This window comes from Megalops cyprinoides, chromosome 2 (assembly GCF_013368585.1).
Source record: "Megalops cyprinoides isolate fMegCyp1 chromosome 2, fMegCyp1.pri, whole genome shotgun sequence".
In the NCBI taxonomy this organism is placed as follows: domain Eukaryota; kingdom Metazoa; phylum Chordata; class Actinopteri; order Elopiformes; family Megalopidae; genus Megalops; species Megalops cyprinoides.
Window position 1 is genome coordinate 10,514,419 of NC_050584.1, and position 17,163 is coordinate 10,531,581.

The window sequence follows — 17,163 nt, forward strand, 5'->3', positions numbered from 1 at the left end:
TAATGTATGCCCTCCACTGCTTTGGCCTGACAGCTGATTCCATTTTTAAGTTGTTTAATAATAAACTATAAGGTAATACTGTACAAAACTGCACTCTCCAAACAAGCAAGACATTTTTAATGATTTGTAATGCATATTCATATTTTGTCTTCTAGCAGACAGTCTTATTAAGCAATTTACAAAGTAAGAAAGTTGATCATGTTGTGTGGAGTTAGTCTTTAGCAGAAAGGAGAAATTATTGCTTGATACAATTTGGAGTTTTTGTAATTATTTGGCAGTCATGTGAAAAGAGACCTCAATCGTCCCCCGAAACTATTTTTTGTGTAGTGTTTAGGCATTGTGTTGACATGTCACTACTCACCACAGTTATCTACTAACTTTAAACGTTTCATGTTCTTTTCATGTTACAATAAGCATTCATGGCAGATGGAGCCGTTGTGTTTTTTGTATATGTGTTGCCTGGTCCACTGGAGCAATGTATGAAACTCCACCAATATAGGAATAAGCTATGAGGCTTCTAACTGGACTTGCTCACAGCGGGTGCAAATGCATGAGTATGACTGGTGCAAAATGCGTGCTTCTTCGCACCCCTTCGTTGTAACGACATTCATGCGCAGTAGGGTAAGTTTGAGACTTAAAAGGAGTAAGCAAGTTAACTCACCGTTTCGCCGGATATAAGGGCATGGAAATTTGAAAATTTTCACTAAGCCGTGCAGCAGGTAAGGATCACGGATAGCGATGCTGCCGCTTTCTAGCCCGAAAACCTTTAATTACTGAACTGCCTACACAAGAAGATAACTTGGATTCACAGACATTTAATTTGAAGTTTGCACGTTTCTGATTAAGTACAGGTGTGCGCATATTATTATTTACCAGTCTTTCTTCTCACTAAAAGTTCGGACGTATTCCATTGCTGAATTCCTTACCTAGGGGCACAATTGTTAAAGTAGTCAAGTGTTTACAACTGTATTTGAACGAACCGTGTTGCCCATTATAAAACCGTTCACACACACACACACACACACACTTTCCGTCTTTCAACCCTAATTGCTGGTGATGGTGGGTGTTGTAACGTAACTGCAGTTAATATGAAAAACAACTTGTTCGGTAATCTGTATAGGTTAAAGGTATTAAGACGGGTCTTTATGCGGAAGAAACTGCTTTTACAACTAGTGAAAAATATATTAAGTCTTAGCTCATATCAGCCGTCAGCACAATCATACCGTATTTCCTACTGCTTCAACGCAAATAAATTTAAATGAAAATAAATACGAAGCCCTTTTCGATGAAACCTTGTTGACTTAACGTGTTAATTACTTGCCTAAATTTCTCGTGGTTGTCAATCAGACCGTGCGCCTTATTTCACGTGCCCAAGCCCGTAATGCAAGAGGAGAGCTATGAAGAAGGAGGAGAGACAAGAAGGTCTGGTGGTAAATCCAGCAGAAGGACCTCCGACCACAAAAAGGAGAAGATCCCATCAGACAGGTGCGCCCCCCCGCCCTTTACAGTGAATCTTTAAGCCTCCTTTCTCTTGGACTGTGCATGTGGAAGGAGAATGTCTGATCAATTGATAAGTTTTCCCACACAGGAAGACTGTAAAAGATGCTACTGGGAAAAAGCACAAGAGCAGTCATAAAAGCTGTGAGAAAGAGGAGAAGCACAGTGAATCAACAACCTTGGTATCAGCACAGATGCCTGTAAAAAAATTTGGCTATATCCTTGTTTTTACTGCTTATGAATACTGCATGTATCTGCTGCTGTTCTGATTTTGCAGGCTAAGCGCTCTTGTTCAGAATCACAGTGTAAACCTCTGCAGGAGCCTAAGATCACAAGGTGAGCTTAAACAAATGGAATAGATTCCAGGAGACTTCAGGATGAATCAGAGGTGATCACCTCTCAGCTTTTTATGCTTAATTTTTTGAGCATCTGAAGAGATCTGAGTGAGAATTTAAACTCAATGTAGTCATAGGATAATATTTTGAACATATTTTATTTAACATTTTATATTTTAAGAGAACATTTTGAGGTCTTAGATTGTCAAGAACAATTTGGACTTGTTTCAAATGTTTCAGATTCACAGGGAAGGGAAAAGAAATTGCTGGAAACTGGTGCATGTTCATAATCAAGCCTATAGCTTATACTGTCTGAAATACTGTGAATGCTTTTGTAGAACTCCTGTGCTCTGTTTATAAGGGTACTCTCTAGCTGGTTGTTACCTGCTTCCCATGATTCATTTCATTCTTTGCCTTACTGTAAATGATTTTACAATTGCATGATTTCACAAAGACAGGGAAGCTGGGCTTTTTTGATACATTTAAACTGCTTTTGCTAATGTAAAAACTAATTGTGAGTGATTTGAGAGGCAATGAACAGCTAATGTCCCTGTCCTGGAGACCAGGTGCCCTCTTGTGGTGAAGCTAGTATGGGTGAATTCTTCTTGAACAATGTGCCCAGTGTTCCACGTTTACTTTCTTATGAATGCAGAACATGTGGCAGGTGTATTATTCATTCTGCACCAAAAGTGATGTTTGCAAATATTATCATGTGAATACCCTGCCACCCAGAGCTCAGCTGGAGTTTGCTCTTTCTTTAAGTTCAGAGAAGCTTACCTGCCATCTAAAGGTGGAATCGGGGAACAGTGAAGTGGATGTGATTAACACAGAGGTCAATGACAGTCCCATGGTAAGAAGCCTTTCACAGCTCTCTCATATGCTGTACTGTAAGTAAACACATTCTGTCTCTAGTTGGATAGTAAAACCAGAGATGAAATAACAACCAAAAAGGTGTTAAACTGTATACCCTTATATCTTTGCCACATTTGAGCTTAGAAATAGTTGCAAGTTGGTGCTAATACATGTATCTATATCACATTTAGTGCCTGGTGACTTGAGAGACCCTATAAAATGGCAACTGAAGGGTTTTTAAAATGTATACAAGTTAAGACAGATCTGTGGAGATACAGTTTTGGTTGGTAATTGAATGAGATAATTCAATTATAATAGGTCTGAGTTGTGTTTGTCATTCCAAGGGTTGGCGTGTCGTATTTTAAGAGCTGTTTATTTTCGCAGGAAACACCCTCCTCACCATGTGAGAAGTAAGTTTTCAGTTTTATTAAAAACAGAATAATCCTCACAAATAAGCAGTGATTTTATTGGCTATCTTGATCAGCCTTGCCTTCAGTTTATTTTCTATATGACTGATTTAATTTTTAATGTTTTCTTAATAAAATTCAGAAGATCTGATTTTGTGCTATGCCTTATAAACATTGACCTCTGTTTTCACTTGTTTTATGCAAATACATAATTGAGTATTTTTTTTTTCTGTCTATTGCACTAGCACCAAATCTTTTTTTTTGAGGAGATTACTCTCAGCAAGACAAGATCCTACTGTGTTACTATACATATTAGTTTATTTTTTGTTTGCAAAATATCCATTTGACTGTTAGGTCCTGAGCAGAACTGTTGTCTGCTTCTTAGCCTGTTGCATGATCTTCAAGCTTTCAAAGTCATATATTATCGTATTTTTTATTTTGTATGAAAAGCTATTTAGATGTAAACAGCAACATCTTGGTTGTGCACAAGGAACCTGGTGGGGAGAAAGCAATCAACAATGCAGCACATCATAAGAAATCTTCAGAAAGGTACTTTCTGGCATTGATCTTATCATGTGTATGGACACATTTCTTTTCATAGCCCATTCTTTTCATAACTCCCTTTCACCTTCTGAGAAATCAGACTCATCCAGCCAGGTAATCTACAGTTATGGCTATGAGTAAAACAAACGGCACTCTAGGTTTAAAAAATTAAAGTCAGTTGGTCATTAATGTTTCTGCCAAAGAGCCAATTCAGTTCTAGCTTTTGTTGATCCACAGTGGTTGACTCCCAAGTGGCACTGTGAATAGATGGTTAGCTACGACTACCTTAGTGTTCTCCAAAGTAACTGATCTTGAATTATTTGTCCTGCAGATATAATATCTGCTTTATCTCCGCAATTTATTTCCTCTGTGTGACTTTCCTGTATTACTCTATTTTATAATGAGCTGTGAAAATGAACACTCTATCTTCCTCTGTGCCCTGGTATTTTGCCCTGCAGATCCAAAAGTGAATCAAAGAGTGCAAAAGACAAGAAGCACCATGATGGCAAACACAAGAAGAAGGAGGTGACATAGAATTGATGTTTTTCATACACTTATTGCACACTTCATTTTGATGTCTTCCTGTGCATTCTGTTTGCAATGGAATGCACAGGAAGACTTACTATACAGTTTTGCAATGTACTTTGTTTGTAAATTGCAGATCAAAAGCAAAGATGTTCTTGGCACTCTTAAAGAGGAGCTGGTGGACTGCCCAGTTCAAGAGAATAATCAGCAGACAGAGAACACCCAGGCTGAAGGTAAAGCTTTGAAGATGGAGTCAGGGAGAGATAGGAAGAGCAATACAAACAAAACCCACAAAGAGAAAGGAGCCAAGGACCAGGGTGGGAAGAGGGGACGCACAGAGAGCAGTAAGGATGAGAAAACTGAGAAAGGTGAAGCAGAGGGGAAATCCAGCCATAAGAAGAAACGGAAAAAGGACAAAGCAGACACAGATGAACCTAAAAAGAAGAAGGGGAAGCTGGAGGAGGAGAGCAAAATACAGAAATCTGACAGCGAGGATAAAAAAGAAGAGGTCAGACAGTGGAAGTGGTGAGTGCACCAATTCCTAACCTCAGTGTAGGGTTTCAGAGGACAAATAAGCATGAGTATGTCAGTGTCTGAGGCTGAAGAGCCCACAGTAACTTTTATATATCAGTGATGTTGAGCAGCTACACAAGGTTTCATCTCCTTGGTAGGATACCAGTGCAATTGTTAACACTAAGGCAAAAAAAATATTTTTAGGGGTCAAGAATACCAATTTTGTGTTAATAATTTGCAATACATGTTTGCAACATCTAGTTAGACCATGAAGATCAGGCAGTGTAAATATCTTTTGTCACTGGTATTTTTGTTTCAGATATATAATGTATCCAATTTTGCATCAGTGTATGTATTACTGATGCGTTATGTGCTTTTTAAAATTATTCTGGATCTGATACACAGCCCATATGTTGATATACTATTTTATGCCCATATATCCAGATTCATATTGATGTATGGGTCATTCCATTTGAAACAGACCTTACCTTTTGCACGAAAGGCTTTTTGTTGAGCTAAACATATCATTTATTGTTTCGTTGTGGAGATCTTTAAAACAATACCAGGGTTATAATTACAGCATTTTTGGATACGGCAGTGTATTCATGTGAGCTTGAGTAATTACAAAAATGCTTCAAAACGCATGCAGTCCTCGTAAAAAGCTGTTGGAGATACTACGTAAAATTGCTTCCAATACATCCAGTGCAGATGTTTGCACCAAATTTGATTAAAATCAGTGAAGGTATTACCAGAATCTGGTTGATTATACATGGAATACACAAAAGGATTTTTGTGTATTCCACAAAAAAGATCAGATCAGTCTGAAATTTTGTTAAAATTCTATCGTAATGTTTGGGGTATTCGATTTGACTAATTTTGAGCTCGTCGTTAACGTTGACAGCTCTTGTTTCACGGGGGACGAAGTTAAGTGCAACACCCAGAGCGACCTCAGACAGCATGCGATTCGTCTGTCCATGCGATTTCCCTGGCTCCATGAGGCTAAATGAGCAGATATGTCTTTAGGATTGTGCAGGTGCTTAAGTTTTCGCTGAAAGTGGACGGACACACTTCCGTCATCTGCTTAAGGAATTTTGCGTCAAGTCGTCAAAATCCGCCGAAGAATGCAGCAACGAAACGCAGGAGGTCAATAACGAGACTTTCAGCGGTCAGCTGAACTTTCTTTGTACCTTTTTAGCTGTTTTTATTTTATTAGTTTTTATTTTTGCGCTATTTGTTTAATAAGAAACAATAATATGATATAAAGCAAATCAGGTGCTTATTTTTTGTTTCGTCACCTAGAGAGTGTAGCTGGCTTTTAACTCTTGCTAAGCACCTAACTTGGCTGACTGAGTAGCTAGTCTGTATTGCCAGTGACGGAACTGGTTGACCCAGATGGATAAATTAAACATGTATCAATAACTAGCTAACAAGCTATCCAATTTAATGCGAAAAGTAGAAGAAACCAGCAGGCAAAAGCTGTAACAAATCTGAATTTTCATGGTGGAACATCAGGGTGTTTGAGGTTTGAACCCACAGGTCCACGACTGTCAGGTAGTTTACACACTGCAGCATTTATAATGGGACATTAAGTTCAACGTTTGTTTTTTTTCAGGTTTGACTGTTTCAAAACTTAGTGCGCTACACTTACAGGGCACTATAAGTTTAGCGATAATCAACTGCCTAACTAATGTGTGCTGTAGGAATTTGAATTCAGAAGTGCTAATGTTTGGGTGTGTCCTGTGAAATCATGATGCTATGATTTCCCCCCATGTTATGTCCGCAGGTGGGAAGAGGGACAGTCTCTTGATCGGCAAAAATGGAAGACCCTTGAGCACAAAGGCCCACTGTTTCCACCGGAATATGAACCATTACCCAAAAATGTGTCTTTCTATTACAATGGTAAGCACCTATTTGTAAAAATGTTCACAATATGCGTTTCCCTCTGCCTTCACCAGTTGTAATGGTTCTGCGATGTGAGCATAATGCTGTTGTGTTGTAGGAAAGCCTGTCATACTGAGTTTGGCTGCAGAGGAAGTGGCTTCATTCTATGCCAAGATGCTGGACCATGAATACACCACCAAGGAAACCTTTCAGAAGAACTTCTTTGCAGACTGGAGAGAGGTGCCTCACTCTTCCTTGAACAGCACAAGGGAGACAATTTGCATTTTAGACAAAAAGCGTTAGTAAAAAGCTTATCTGCAGTGTTGGTCACTTAATCGTGCCAATTAAGTCTATTAGCCAATCTTACTGGTAAGAGTTGTGGCCTAGCTTTTAATGCTGTGAAAAAGAATATTCCTATGTGGTACGCAGTGTGAAAAGGCTGTCTTCTTTTCTGGCTAGGAGATGACAGCAGAGGAACGGGACCTGATCCGAAAGCTCTCAAAGTGTGATTTTCAAGAGATCCATAAATACTTTGTGGACAAAGCAGAGGAGAAGAAGGCCATGACCAAAGAAGAGAAACAGGTGAGCCACAAAAGTGGTAAGACTTAGTAGCATTATAGTGTCGAATAGGTAATTTTGCAGGACATGCTGTTGTTAACCAGAAACGTGAGTACTGAATTCTGTGCTTCAGTGATAAAATAAATCTATGGAGCGATGTGTTTATACAGTTGATGGCTTCAAGCAAGTTTGTCTGACCATTAGGAAGTCAAAAAACAGCTTTCATTTACATTTTACAATCATGTTTTGCAGTTACATCAAAAGGTGATAGGCTAGAATTCATTTCTTAAGTACAAAGTTAGTATGTAACCAATATAACAATCAATCTGCTGTCCTGCTTGCTGTGTTGGTTGGGTGTCTTCTCTTATCTGGTGACTTGAGTATGCTGCTTTACTGTACTTGCCACAACAGGGAATTGTGAGAGATATTTTAAAGAGGCGATTGTCTCGCTCTGGAGCACAAGTCCTTATAGCGTTAAAACCACCCTGTAGCACATAAATGCAAGGCACTTTGTCTTATAATTGTGCATTTATTCGTTTGGCACACTTTTATTCAAAGCAATTAACAATGCGAATACGGCACTATGAAGTTAAAACGTACAGCCAACAAGAACTACAAAAACATTTCTACTGAACGGCCAGAATTATAGTAAATAGTCATCAAGCTGAAAAACAGTCTTACGCAGTTGGGAAGTATTGATCATTTGGAAGAATTGCTATTGAGCACCTGCTGACACAAGTGAGGAAGTGTTGTGTTCACCCAACAATTCTTGTATGAATCAATTAATTAATAATGCAAATGAATGTTGATATTGTTTGTCCCATTAAAGTAACAGAAGCACCAAATATGTATGGGTAAAAAGTGTATCAGGGCAGCATCATCATTTGTTTTGCAGATCACCCCTAAAATAATTTGAAAGTAATATCTGCCTTCAGTCTGACTTTTTTTTAGTAAAAGTAAAACAGTGATAATTGAAATGTCTTTAAAAATACACTGGAAAGTCTGGTTTAGCAGGCAATATACTGTGGTTTCAGGTGTAGACTGAGCTCTTCAGCGATCCTACACAACTGCAGAAGTTGTTGCAGTGAGATTAGTCTAAAGTGTAACTTCTGATTTAAAAAAAAAAAGTTGTATAAAAGGGAAAAGCATAAAAAATCCATTGAAACAATAGAATCTCATGTAAGTGAGAGTGTTGAGTTAGTGGTTAAAAATCAGTAAATGTTGGGTGTGTCATATTTTGTCAGGCTCTGAAGGAGGAAACGAACAAGCAAACGGAAGAGTATGGCTACTGTCTCCTGGATGGCCACCGCGAGAAGATCGGCAACTTCCGGGTGGAGCCCCCGGGACTTTTTCGTGGCCGCGGGGAACACCCCAAGATGGGCAAACTGAAGAAGAGGATCCTGCCAGAAGACATCACTATCAACTGTAGCGAGTGAGGCGCCGATCCACAGGCCCATTCATAGTAGCGGAGTGGAAGTGTTTGTAATCCCTTGGCTCCTTCCTCATAAATTCTCACTGCAACTGCACCCGGGATCTGGCTAGGTTTTACACAGAGCCATGAGATATACAAATGCCATTATTCAATGCAATTGCAGTGCACGTGTACTTAATGTTTACTAAAAGGTTATGCTGGTGGTGGTTTTTTTATTTAATTTTTATTTAATTGATACATTTTTAATTATATGCAAAACATTTTGTGAATGTTCAGTTCAAGGAGTTACTGAACTCATAATGCCACGGAGAAATGAATGCTTGTTTACAGGTAAAAAAAAAAACACGTTAAGGTGCCATGTACAAATGTTCACGGTTGAAGTGGTACACTTAATTAAGTGTGTTTAAAATAGAATGACACCTTTTTTAAAATCTGTTCAGAGACTCCAAGATCCCTGTGGCTCCCAAAGGCCACAACTGGAAGAAGGTCCAGCATGACAACACAGTGACTTGGCTGGCCTCCTGGGTGGAGAACGTGCAGGGGAGCATCAAGTACATCATGCTGAACCCCAGCTCCAAACTCAAGGTGAGGAGGCACACTGACAGAATAGTTTTTTCTTCATGTGGCTGACTGTTTGCCTCTAACACGAGGAAGCTGCTGGAATGCACTTTTAATTGGGGGGGGGGGGGGGGGGGGGGGGGGGGGGGCGGGGGGGACACCTACTCCTACTCCTACTCCTACTCCTACTCCAACCTTGAGCCTTAATGCAAAATTTGGAAATTCAGGTGTAAGTGGTGGTTTTTCAGAATAGCTTATAAAAAGAAGCCACGTTTTCCCTAATTTCTTGCACAGCACACACTGGTAACTGCAGCAGGATGGCACCTTTACAGTGTAGATTCAGTGAAGTCTTAAAAGTGTTTTTGTATTTTGCATGACCTCATTCATAAAACATCAAACTCGGTGTGCGTTGGACAGAGTGTTGCTTTGCATCCCTAGGGGGAAAAGGACTGGCAGAAGTACGAGATTGCTCGTAAACTCAAACTCAAGGTGGACATGATCAGACGGCAGTATTGCAGCGACTGGAAATCTCGGGAAATGAAGAAGAGGCAGAGAGGCGTTGCTGTGTACTTCATAGACAAGGTACTGTGCTTTCATTACACTGCGGTACGAAAACTCTCGAGCCGTAAGTGCAGCGCTGTCACAGTACTGCCGCGCTCAGGCTACTATGCCACTTTGTGTGAAGAACTTGTGAGTTCTGATGCAGGAAATGTTTGCATCCAGCTGGCCCTCCGAGCTGGTAATGAGAAGGAGGAGGGCGAGTCGGCGGACACTGTGGGCTGCTGTTCCTTGCGCGTGGAGCACATCACCCTGCATGAGGAGCTGGACGGCCAGGAGAACGTGGTGGAGTTTGACTTCCTGGGCAAGGACTCCATTCGCTACTACAATAAAGTGCCTGTGGAGAAACGCGTGAGTAGTGCTTTGTTTATTTGCACGTTTGTCTTCCTTCATTTTTTTTATTTTCCTCCGTAGCGACAGACTATGATTTTCACAGCTGTGAAGGCATTCACAAGGCTTCATAATTCGAGGGAATTACGTGGGGAGTGACTGCTTTGAATCATTTGGATAGCATCTCTGTGGGGAGCAAAGTGCTTAGATTGGGCTGTCATTCACAAAGCACCACCCTCACTTTTTTTGATGTAGTGGTTCCAGATTTGCGGTTTTTCACGGTGAAGTATTTCATATAGGCCTTAAGAGGGCGCACATGTATTATTTGTGTCTGCGTTTCTTTTTTGTTTATCTGATTTTCAACAAAGTTCTGTTTCACAGGTTTTCAAAAATTTAAAGTTGTTCATGGAAAACAAAAGCCCAGAGGATGAGCTGTTTGATAGAATCAATGTAAGTACCATTCCAATTAGTGTGTATAAACAACTAGAAAATTGTTACTTGACTGATACTTGCAAAAATCTCACTATCCCAGCTAATTATCATCTTAGCTGTGCTGTGGATTAGTTAACTGTATACAGCAGAGTAGTTGGGTTACTAGCGGTTCAGTTTGCTGAGGTGCTCACCTTGAGTGAGAGCTGAGCCCTACAGCTCAGGTTCAGTCTCAGCCGCGTTTTCACCCTCAATGGCCACAAGCCCACAGCAGTGGAGCAAATTGGCTTCCAGGGTTCGGAAGGGTGTGTCAACAGGATCTCCTCGTCCCGCTCTTCTAGGGCACCGTGCGAGGTGCATGTAGTTTTGCAGCTGACATCAACAGAGTGGTGCTTGTGCTCCAGTTGGCGCCCACTTGACCAGGGTGCACTGTGGGAGTTGTCATGTGAAAAATAGCTGTTAGCTGTGTGTGGAGTGTATGGAAGGATTGCGTTCATCTTGCTTCAGAGCTACTGTATGGCTGCTGAGGTTGTTGTTGTGAGACAAGCCTAATGTACAATTGAAAATTCCAAAAGAGAGATGCAACTCTCTTTTGGAATTGTCAACTGCACCAGTAGAAACGTGCAATGGTAACAGTTGGATAAAATTGTCACTCAAGCAGGACAGCACTGTGCCTGCTCACAGGCTTTAGTTCAGAGCATGTCCTGTACTGATGCATTGAGCTTCATAACACATGGATGCAAGAATGCAATCATAGGTGGACTGGCAGCCTAAGCGTACAGGAAGATGCAGAATCTTTTTGTAGCGTAACACAGGAGCTTCCCTCTGATGTGTCACTGATTCCTCAATCATACAATGAGATCTAATAAACTGAATGTTCCAGGCTGAATGTTGTAACTATAGTCATAGCTGTAAATGTGAGTTTGTGTACCTGGTATTTTTTTCTTGGCTTCTTTTCAGACTACCTACCTAAACAAAACCCTGAATGAATCCATGACAGGGCTAACGGCTAAAGTGTTCCGAACATTCAATGCCTCCACCACTCTACAAGATCAGCTGAACAAACTGACCAGTGGTACGTGCAGCATTTTTTTTCCTGTGAGTGGATGTTCATGGAATTGCCTTTGACAGTGTTTTTTAGTTGTGGTCCTTGCCTGTCTATGTGTCAAAAGAGTCTGTAGTTTGTATTTCAGCTCTGGCTTCCGGTGATGTTACTGAATGCCGTATCATACATATGTTTTTACAAAGTGTTTTAGTCATAAAAAAAAAATAAGAGTGGTACCACATGAATATCAATGTTATTTGTCCACCAAAAATCTAAAGTCATCAGAGAAGGTCAGAAATGACCTTCTTGCAATAAATATTATGCAGTCAAAACACTGAGGTCTGGAAAGAAGAATTGATATTCAGAGAGTGTTATCCTCCTGCCTAAGACAGAGAGAAATGCCTGTCCCATAGATGGGCAGTGGTACATCAGTTTTTCTGAACTATTTTCATCTTCAGATGATATGTCTTTGGAGGAGAAGATCCTGTCCTACAATCGTGCAAATAGAGCGGTGGCCATACTCTGCAACCACCAGAGGGCAGCCCCGAAGACCTTTGAGAAATCTATGCAACTCCTCCAGGAGAAGGTAGTGTGTTAATGCTGGCTATGACTGGACATATCTGATTCTGTCCACCTAGGGTTCGGTGTCTGCAATGGTGAGAAGTGTGTCAGGGTATCTTCGCTTTCATTTCGTTTATGATGTCAAGACAACCATACTTCCACAAAACAAGTCTGTCCTGACTTAGGCAGGTTTTTGAATGTTACATTCAAAACCTGTATAATTATGTGGGTGGCAGGTATGCTATCCAGACAGGAGATATGTGTATTACAGCAAGTTACAGTCACAGCACTCTCCATTTCAGTTGAAGGTATTCAAGTAACCGCCTTTCTTGGGTGTAATAGCAGAATCCTATTTGAAGAATGTATCTGCAAACTGGCACAGCTCTGGTCAAGAGTCCAGTAACCCACAGTTACTGCTGAACACTGCTGCTGTAATTCATTGCCTAACCTAAACAGCATCTTATCTTATTTCAGATTGCCCAGAAGCAGGAGAAACTGGATAAAGCGAAGAAGGAGCTAAAAACTGCACAGACCCAGCACAAGGTCGAAAGAACTGACAAGTCCAGAAAGTGAGGGAATTTCCAAATTCATAAAGAGAGTCAAATTCATAAAAAACGTTACACATCTGTGCTCTTAACATCACTGAACTGCTAGCGTGCACATAGAAAGGATTCAAAAAGCTTTTATTTTCAGTGTAATAATAAATCCACAATTAAATGGGCTGTAATCGGTAACATAGCAAGCCTTGCCTGCACATCTTCTTACACTGACTTCTTAGTAAAATTCAAAATGCACTGTGCAGTTTTTAATGAATTCTGAAACAGTAAGATTAGATGGCAATGAAAACAACACATTTTAAAGTTATTTAATATAATGAACATAACAATATATATATTCAAAATATTCACTATGTAAAATCTTCAAAATACAAATCAATTAAGTTTTATTCAAATCCATTAACCTATAGTAGTGTATGTAGGTGCCTACTTTACTTAAAATGTCTGACTTAAAGACTTGTTTATTTATTGATAGTGCCTTTAGTTTTAAGCAAAGTTAATTCTGGACTGGTATCAATGAAATATGAATATAAAACAGGCCTAATAAGACATCATTGCAATACAACCCATTTCAAAATATAAATAAAATTGGCTGATGATTCGCCAACTGTAGATGTTTTTGCAGGCTAGGCCTACTGTTGCTACACACAGGTGTTTAATAAGCTTTATTATTAAGCTAAATTTTGCGCACAGCACTTGTTGATGAATGATGCAGTGAATCTTAATGGCATCGCCCCCAAGCTCACAGACTCTGTTCTGTATCAGCGTGGCTAATCCACTTCTTTCACCTAGTATATAAGATGCACCATCAGTAGCAGTTTCGCTCATTTTCGCCCATGGCAAAAATGAGCGTTTTATGTCATTGACAACTTTAGACATGGACTGAAACAAGCCCTCCTCCCTAGTATGGCCCTTCAGACTCTGAAGGTCAATTAATTCTTCAGTAATGTTCATGTCATCATCAGCTCCCCTCAAAAAAATAAGTATCTGAGTTGTATTGGTTTGGTCAGTGCTCTCATCGCAGGCTAGTGAAAAAAAGTCAAACCGTGCCCCCCTCTCACTCACTTGTCTCTTGATGTCTGTACATAATTCTTCTATTCTCTGTGCCATGGTATTTTGAGCCAGGCAAACATTGGAAAACTCCTGCTTTTTCTTCAGGTGGTACAGATACAGGTGGTATCTACCATTTTCATTACACATTCTATCACAAACTCACCCTCAGCAAAAGGTTTAGCGCGCTTCGCAATTAGCATCGCCACTTCGTAGCTAGCTCTGGTATTTTTTTCTTTGACTCTTTTGCCCGTGAGAAGAGTTGTTGCTGAGAGGCCAAGCTAGCTTCCAGTTGCTTCACTTTGTTAGTCCTTTCACAGCTGGACAGTTTCTGATACAAACTATGCTTAGTTTCGTAATGTCTCTTCACATTGGATTCTTTCATAACAGCGACAGTCTGTTGGTAAATGAGACAGACACAATTATTTCGGCTTTCAGCAGAGAAGTACTCCATTTTCCTTCTCTTTTGAAAGCAGCGGCCCTCACTATCAACTTTGCGCTTCTTTGCAGCCATAGCGAATGAGTGGTAGGCTACTGACCGAATAACCAATCAGTTTGTTATTAAGGGACAAGTTTAATTTCTTCTTCAATATTTTGCAGGTCTACAAACTGTTAGTGCTGCCATCGTGTGGTGGGCCACTTGAATAGTACATTTCACGTCTTCACCCCATAGCTTAATATTGTACTGTAGCGCAGGCACCGTGGCGGGCCACTCACAGGTTATTTTGGGAGAGAGGCCACAGGCCATTTCAAATCTGCCCCCGGGCCGCATTTGGCCTGCGGGCCGTACTTTGGCCACCCATGCTCTAAATGCACACAGCTGGAATGAGGGCTCATTGGGGTTTACCTTCTGCCATTGGAGCAGCTTGCAGCTTATGTGCAAAATGCTAAGTGTGCTTGTCTTTCAGGCTAGTAGAAAAGAAGGAGAAGGCTGTGGAGAGGCTGGAAGAACAGCTGAAGAAGCTGCTGCTTCAGATGACCGATCGAGAGGAGAACAAGGTCATTGCACTGGGGACATCCAAACTCAATTACCTGGACCCCAGGATCTCTGTGGCCTGGTAAGCAGTTCTCCCATTAATGTTTTCAAGGTCTATAAACCCAGAGTGATGTTATGCAAATGAAATTGATTGATTCCTTTTACTTTTTTACTTTATTAATTGCATTTTCTGTATTCACAGAAGTGTTCAAATTTGTGTACTCATGCATCAAATGGGATTTATGGATTTATGTACTCATGATTTTCACCTTTCTTGTGGCACAACAGGTGTAAAAAGTTTGGTGTTCCAATTGAGAAGATTTACAACAAAACCCAAAGGGACAAGTTTGCCTGGGCTATCGCCATGACTGATGAGGATTATGAGTTCTAATGTTCAAGTGTTTTGGTAGCTGTGATATAGGGGAGGTATAGAATGCACCTTCTTCCAGAAAAATGTAAAAGATACCTACCATCTTGTCCCTGTCTGCTGTTTTTTTTTATTTGTTTTTCTTTTACTTTTGTTTTCCTGTTAGACGGCTGAAATTAATGAAGCGTTATTTTCTCTTATAGTTGAATTGGGTTTGTTGTTGTCAATCCTGTTTAGTGAAGTATTTAAAATACTGGTCTCATACCCAGCAGGAAATCAGTGATATTTCATCATTTGTAGAGATCTAGACATTTTCCCTGCCATGACACTTTGCTCTTAAAACGATTTAAGTGCAATCAAGCTGTACACAGAAAAATAAAAGGGCACTGTATCTTTTCTAAAAACTGAAGGCCGGTGAATAATGGTCTGGGTCATTGCATCTTTGCATTGCATTCAGGCTGGCACATGACGGACGATTCCGCAAAAGAAATGGTGCCGGAGCTGATGCATTGCCGAGATGAAACAAAAATTAAACAACCTGACTGAAGGCCGTGCTTCTGTTTCATTTCCCCGTCAAAATGTTTTGTTTTTGCAAGATCTTATGGTAGATATTCTGGGGAAAGATAAGACTACAACGTGAACGTAATCTGATAAATCAGTAAGAACTGTTATCATAATTACAGTGAATCCGGGCAAGACGGAGCTATTGGTTGAGTAATTTTTTTCAGAAACAGCTTTTTAATCTGTATTCAGACAGAATTCTCCAGCTAGCTATGTACTGTGGTTGATGAGGAGCTAAGTGTTGGGTTATGTGGAGATGGTTTACTGTAGTATGTAAGTAGCCTCCTAATCAGAATATAAATATTATTTTAGTCACAGCTTGATCATAACTGATAATTGTAGCATATAACAGAATATATTTTTGTTTTCTGTATTAACTGTTGTAAATAATATTCCCATTGTATGAACTTGACAAACAAGGATAAATTTATAAAATTCAAAAAACAACATTGGAATGTCCTATTTCTGGAGGGAATTGTAGAATTCTGTAGGAAGTCTGGGAAATGATGTGCTGATCAGGTGTCAACAGCATCAGACTGTGCCAACTATTTGTGATAACACGTTCATCATTTTATGGGAGGCTGCATATTGCTGTATCGGGTTTCATTCATGACACTTTTATAGCTCAGTTTCACAGACTTAAAGCTAGTCTAGCTTGTCAGCAAGCTACCTGTAGACACTTCCCGACAAGGAAGTACTTATTTTATTTTCAATGTATTCAGTAACAACCAGCAAACACAAATCTAAGATCATGTTGTTTTAAAGTGCTGTACCTAAAATATGTGATGCAGTCTATCGTTCTTTAAATTTTAACCTTTGATGCATTATAAGGAAGACAAGGGTTCAGTGGGTTCTAGCCACAATTTACTACAGTTTGGTTTGTCAACTACCATTGATATAATAATGCATCATGCAGTTACCATCATTTTTGTTGGAATCAGCCCAATGTTTTTTCTTTAATCAAAGAGTAGTTTGGCCTCAGAAAACCTTGCGTTGTCATAGCTTGTCATTCAGCTTGATTGTCTAGTTTGTCTGCTGTGTTTATTTAAGCCCCATGCCAAAGAGGAATTAAAAATAACACCCTGAATGATGTAAATCAAAATCACATTGTCACTGCAGTTGTTTGCATTTATTTCACCATAGGATAGATTTTGTTCTTAACCCTGTTAATATTGTGTCCCCCTTACTGCATTGATGTTTGATCTACTAGCAAGCTACATCTGTAACCAGATGCGCATTCTCAATACCAACACCCAAGGGTGTAGGTTTGATTCGGAAAGTGGTGGGGACATAATGTTAGCTAAGTATACTAGCTACTAGTATAACGTTAAAATGCCTAACTATTTTTTGTCTGGTAATCAGGAAAGTGGTAGGGACATATTCCCACTGTCTCTACCATAAATTACGCCCATGCAAACACCAACTGCCTGGTATTTCATTCTGACTGGATGAAACGATCAGTGCTTTGAGTTCCTCTTTTGAAAAAGTTAAAGTGTATCATAGGTGTTTCTATGACTCTCTCATCTATACTCTCATAAGATACTGTTTTTGATAGGGTTTATTTACAAGGCTGTTGTACATGTTTTTCTTGTGATCATGGCAAAATTAATGTGTTTTAGTCAAGGTCA

General features: G+C 39.9%; 1 protein-coding gene across 3 annotated transcripts; it reads left to right on the top strand.

Annotated features, from left to right (window-relative positions):
* The first annotated feature begins 1,766 nt into the window (after positions 1–1,766).
* top1mt (DNA topoisomerase I mitochondrial) lies at positions 1,767–15,807 on the top strand. Of its 3 annotated transcripts, XM_036520913.1 has the most exons (19): positions 1,767–1,833; positions 2,595–2,682; positions 3,069–3,094; positions 3,542–3,640; positions 4,093–4,159; positions 4,296–4,684; positions 6,456–6,571; positions 6,672–6,793; positions 7,013–7,135; positions 8,356–8,543; positions 8,984–9,128; positions 9,540–9,683; positions 9,825–10,010; positions 10,371–10,439; positions 11,379–11,493; positions 11,922–12,049; positions 12,499–12,593; positions 14,540–14,689; positions 14,896–15,807. In XM_036520913.1, the coding sequence occupies exons 2-19, from the start codon at positions 2,680–2,682 to the stop codon at positions 14,996–14,998; spliced, it is 2,268 nt and encodes a 755-aa protein (XP_036376806.1). In that variant the 5' UTR covers positions 1,767–1,833; positions 2,595–2,679; the 3' UTR covers positions 14,999–15,807. The 3 variants fall into 3 exon arrangements, with proteins under 3 accessions (XP_036376806.1, XP_036376807.1, XP_036376808.1); XM_036520914.1 differs by lacking the exons at positions 1,767–1,833; positions 2,595–2,682; positions 3,069–3,094; ... (1 more) ...; positions 4,093–4,159; positions 4,296–4,684 and adding an exon at positions 5,636–5,815; XM_036520915.1 differs by lacking the exons at positions 1,767–1,833; positions 2,595–2,682; positions 3,069–3,094; ... (1 more) ...; positions 4,093–4,159; positions 4,296–4,684 and adding an exon at positions 5,734–5,837.
* Positions 15,808–17,163: the final 1,356 nt, after the last annotated feature.

Excerpts from the sequence above, each read along its gene's own strand:
- top1mt (XM_036520913.1), top strand. Across the intron at positions 9,129-9,539 it reads ACCCCAGCTCCAAACTCAAG|GGGGAAAAGGACTGGCAGAA; the intron begins GTGAGGAGGCAC and ends TTGCATCCCTAG. Across the intron at positions 12,594-14,539 it reads AGAACTGACAAGTCCAGAAA|GCTAGTAGAAAAGAAGGAGA; the intron begins GTGAGGGAATTT and ends CTTGTCTTTCAG.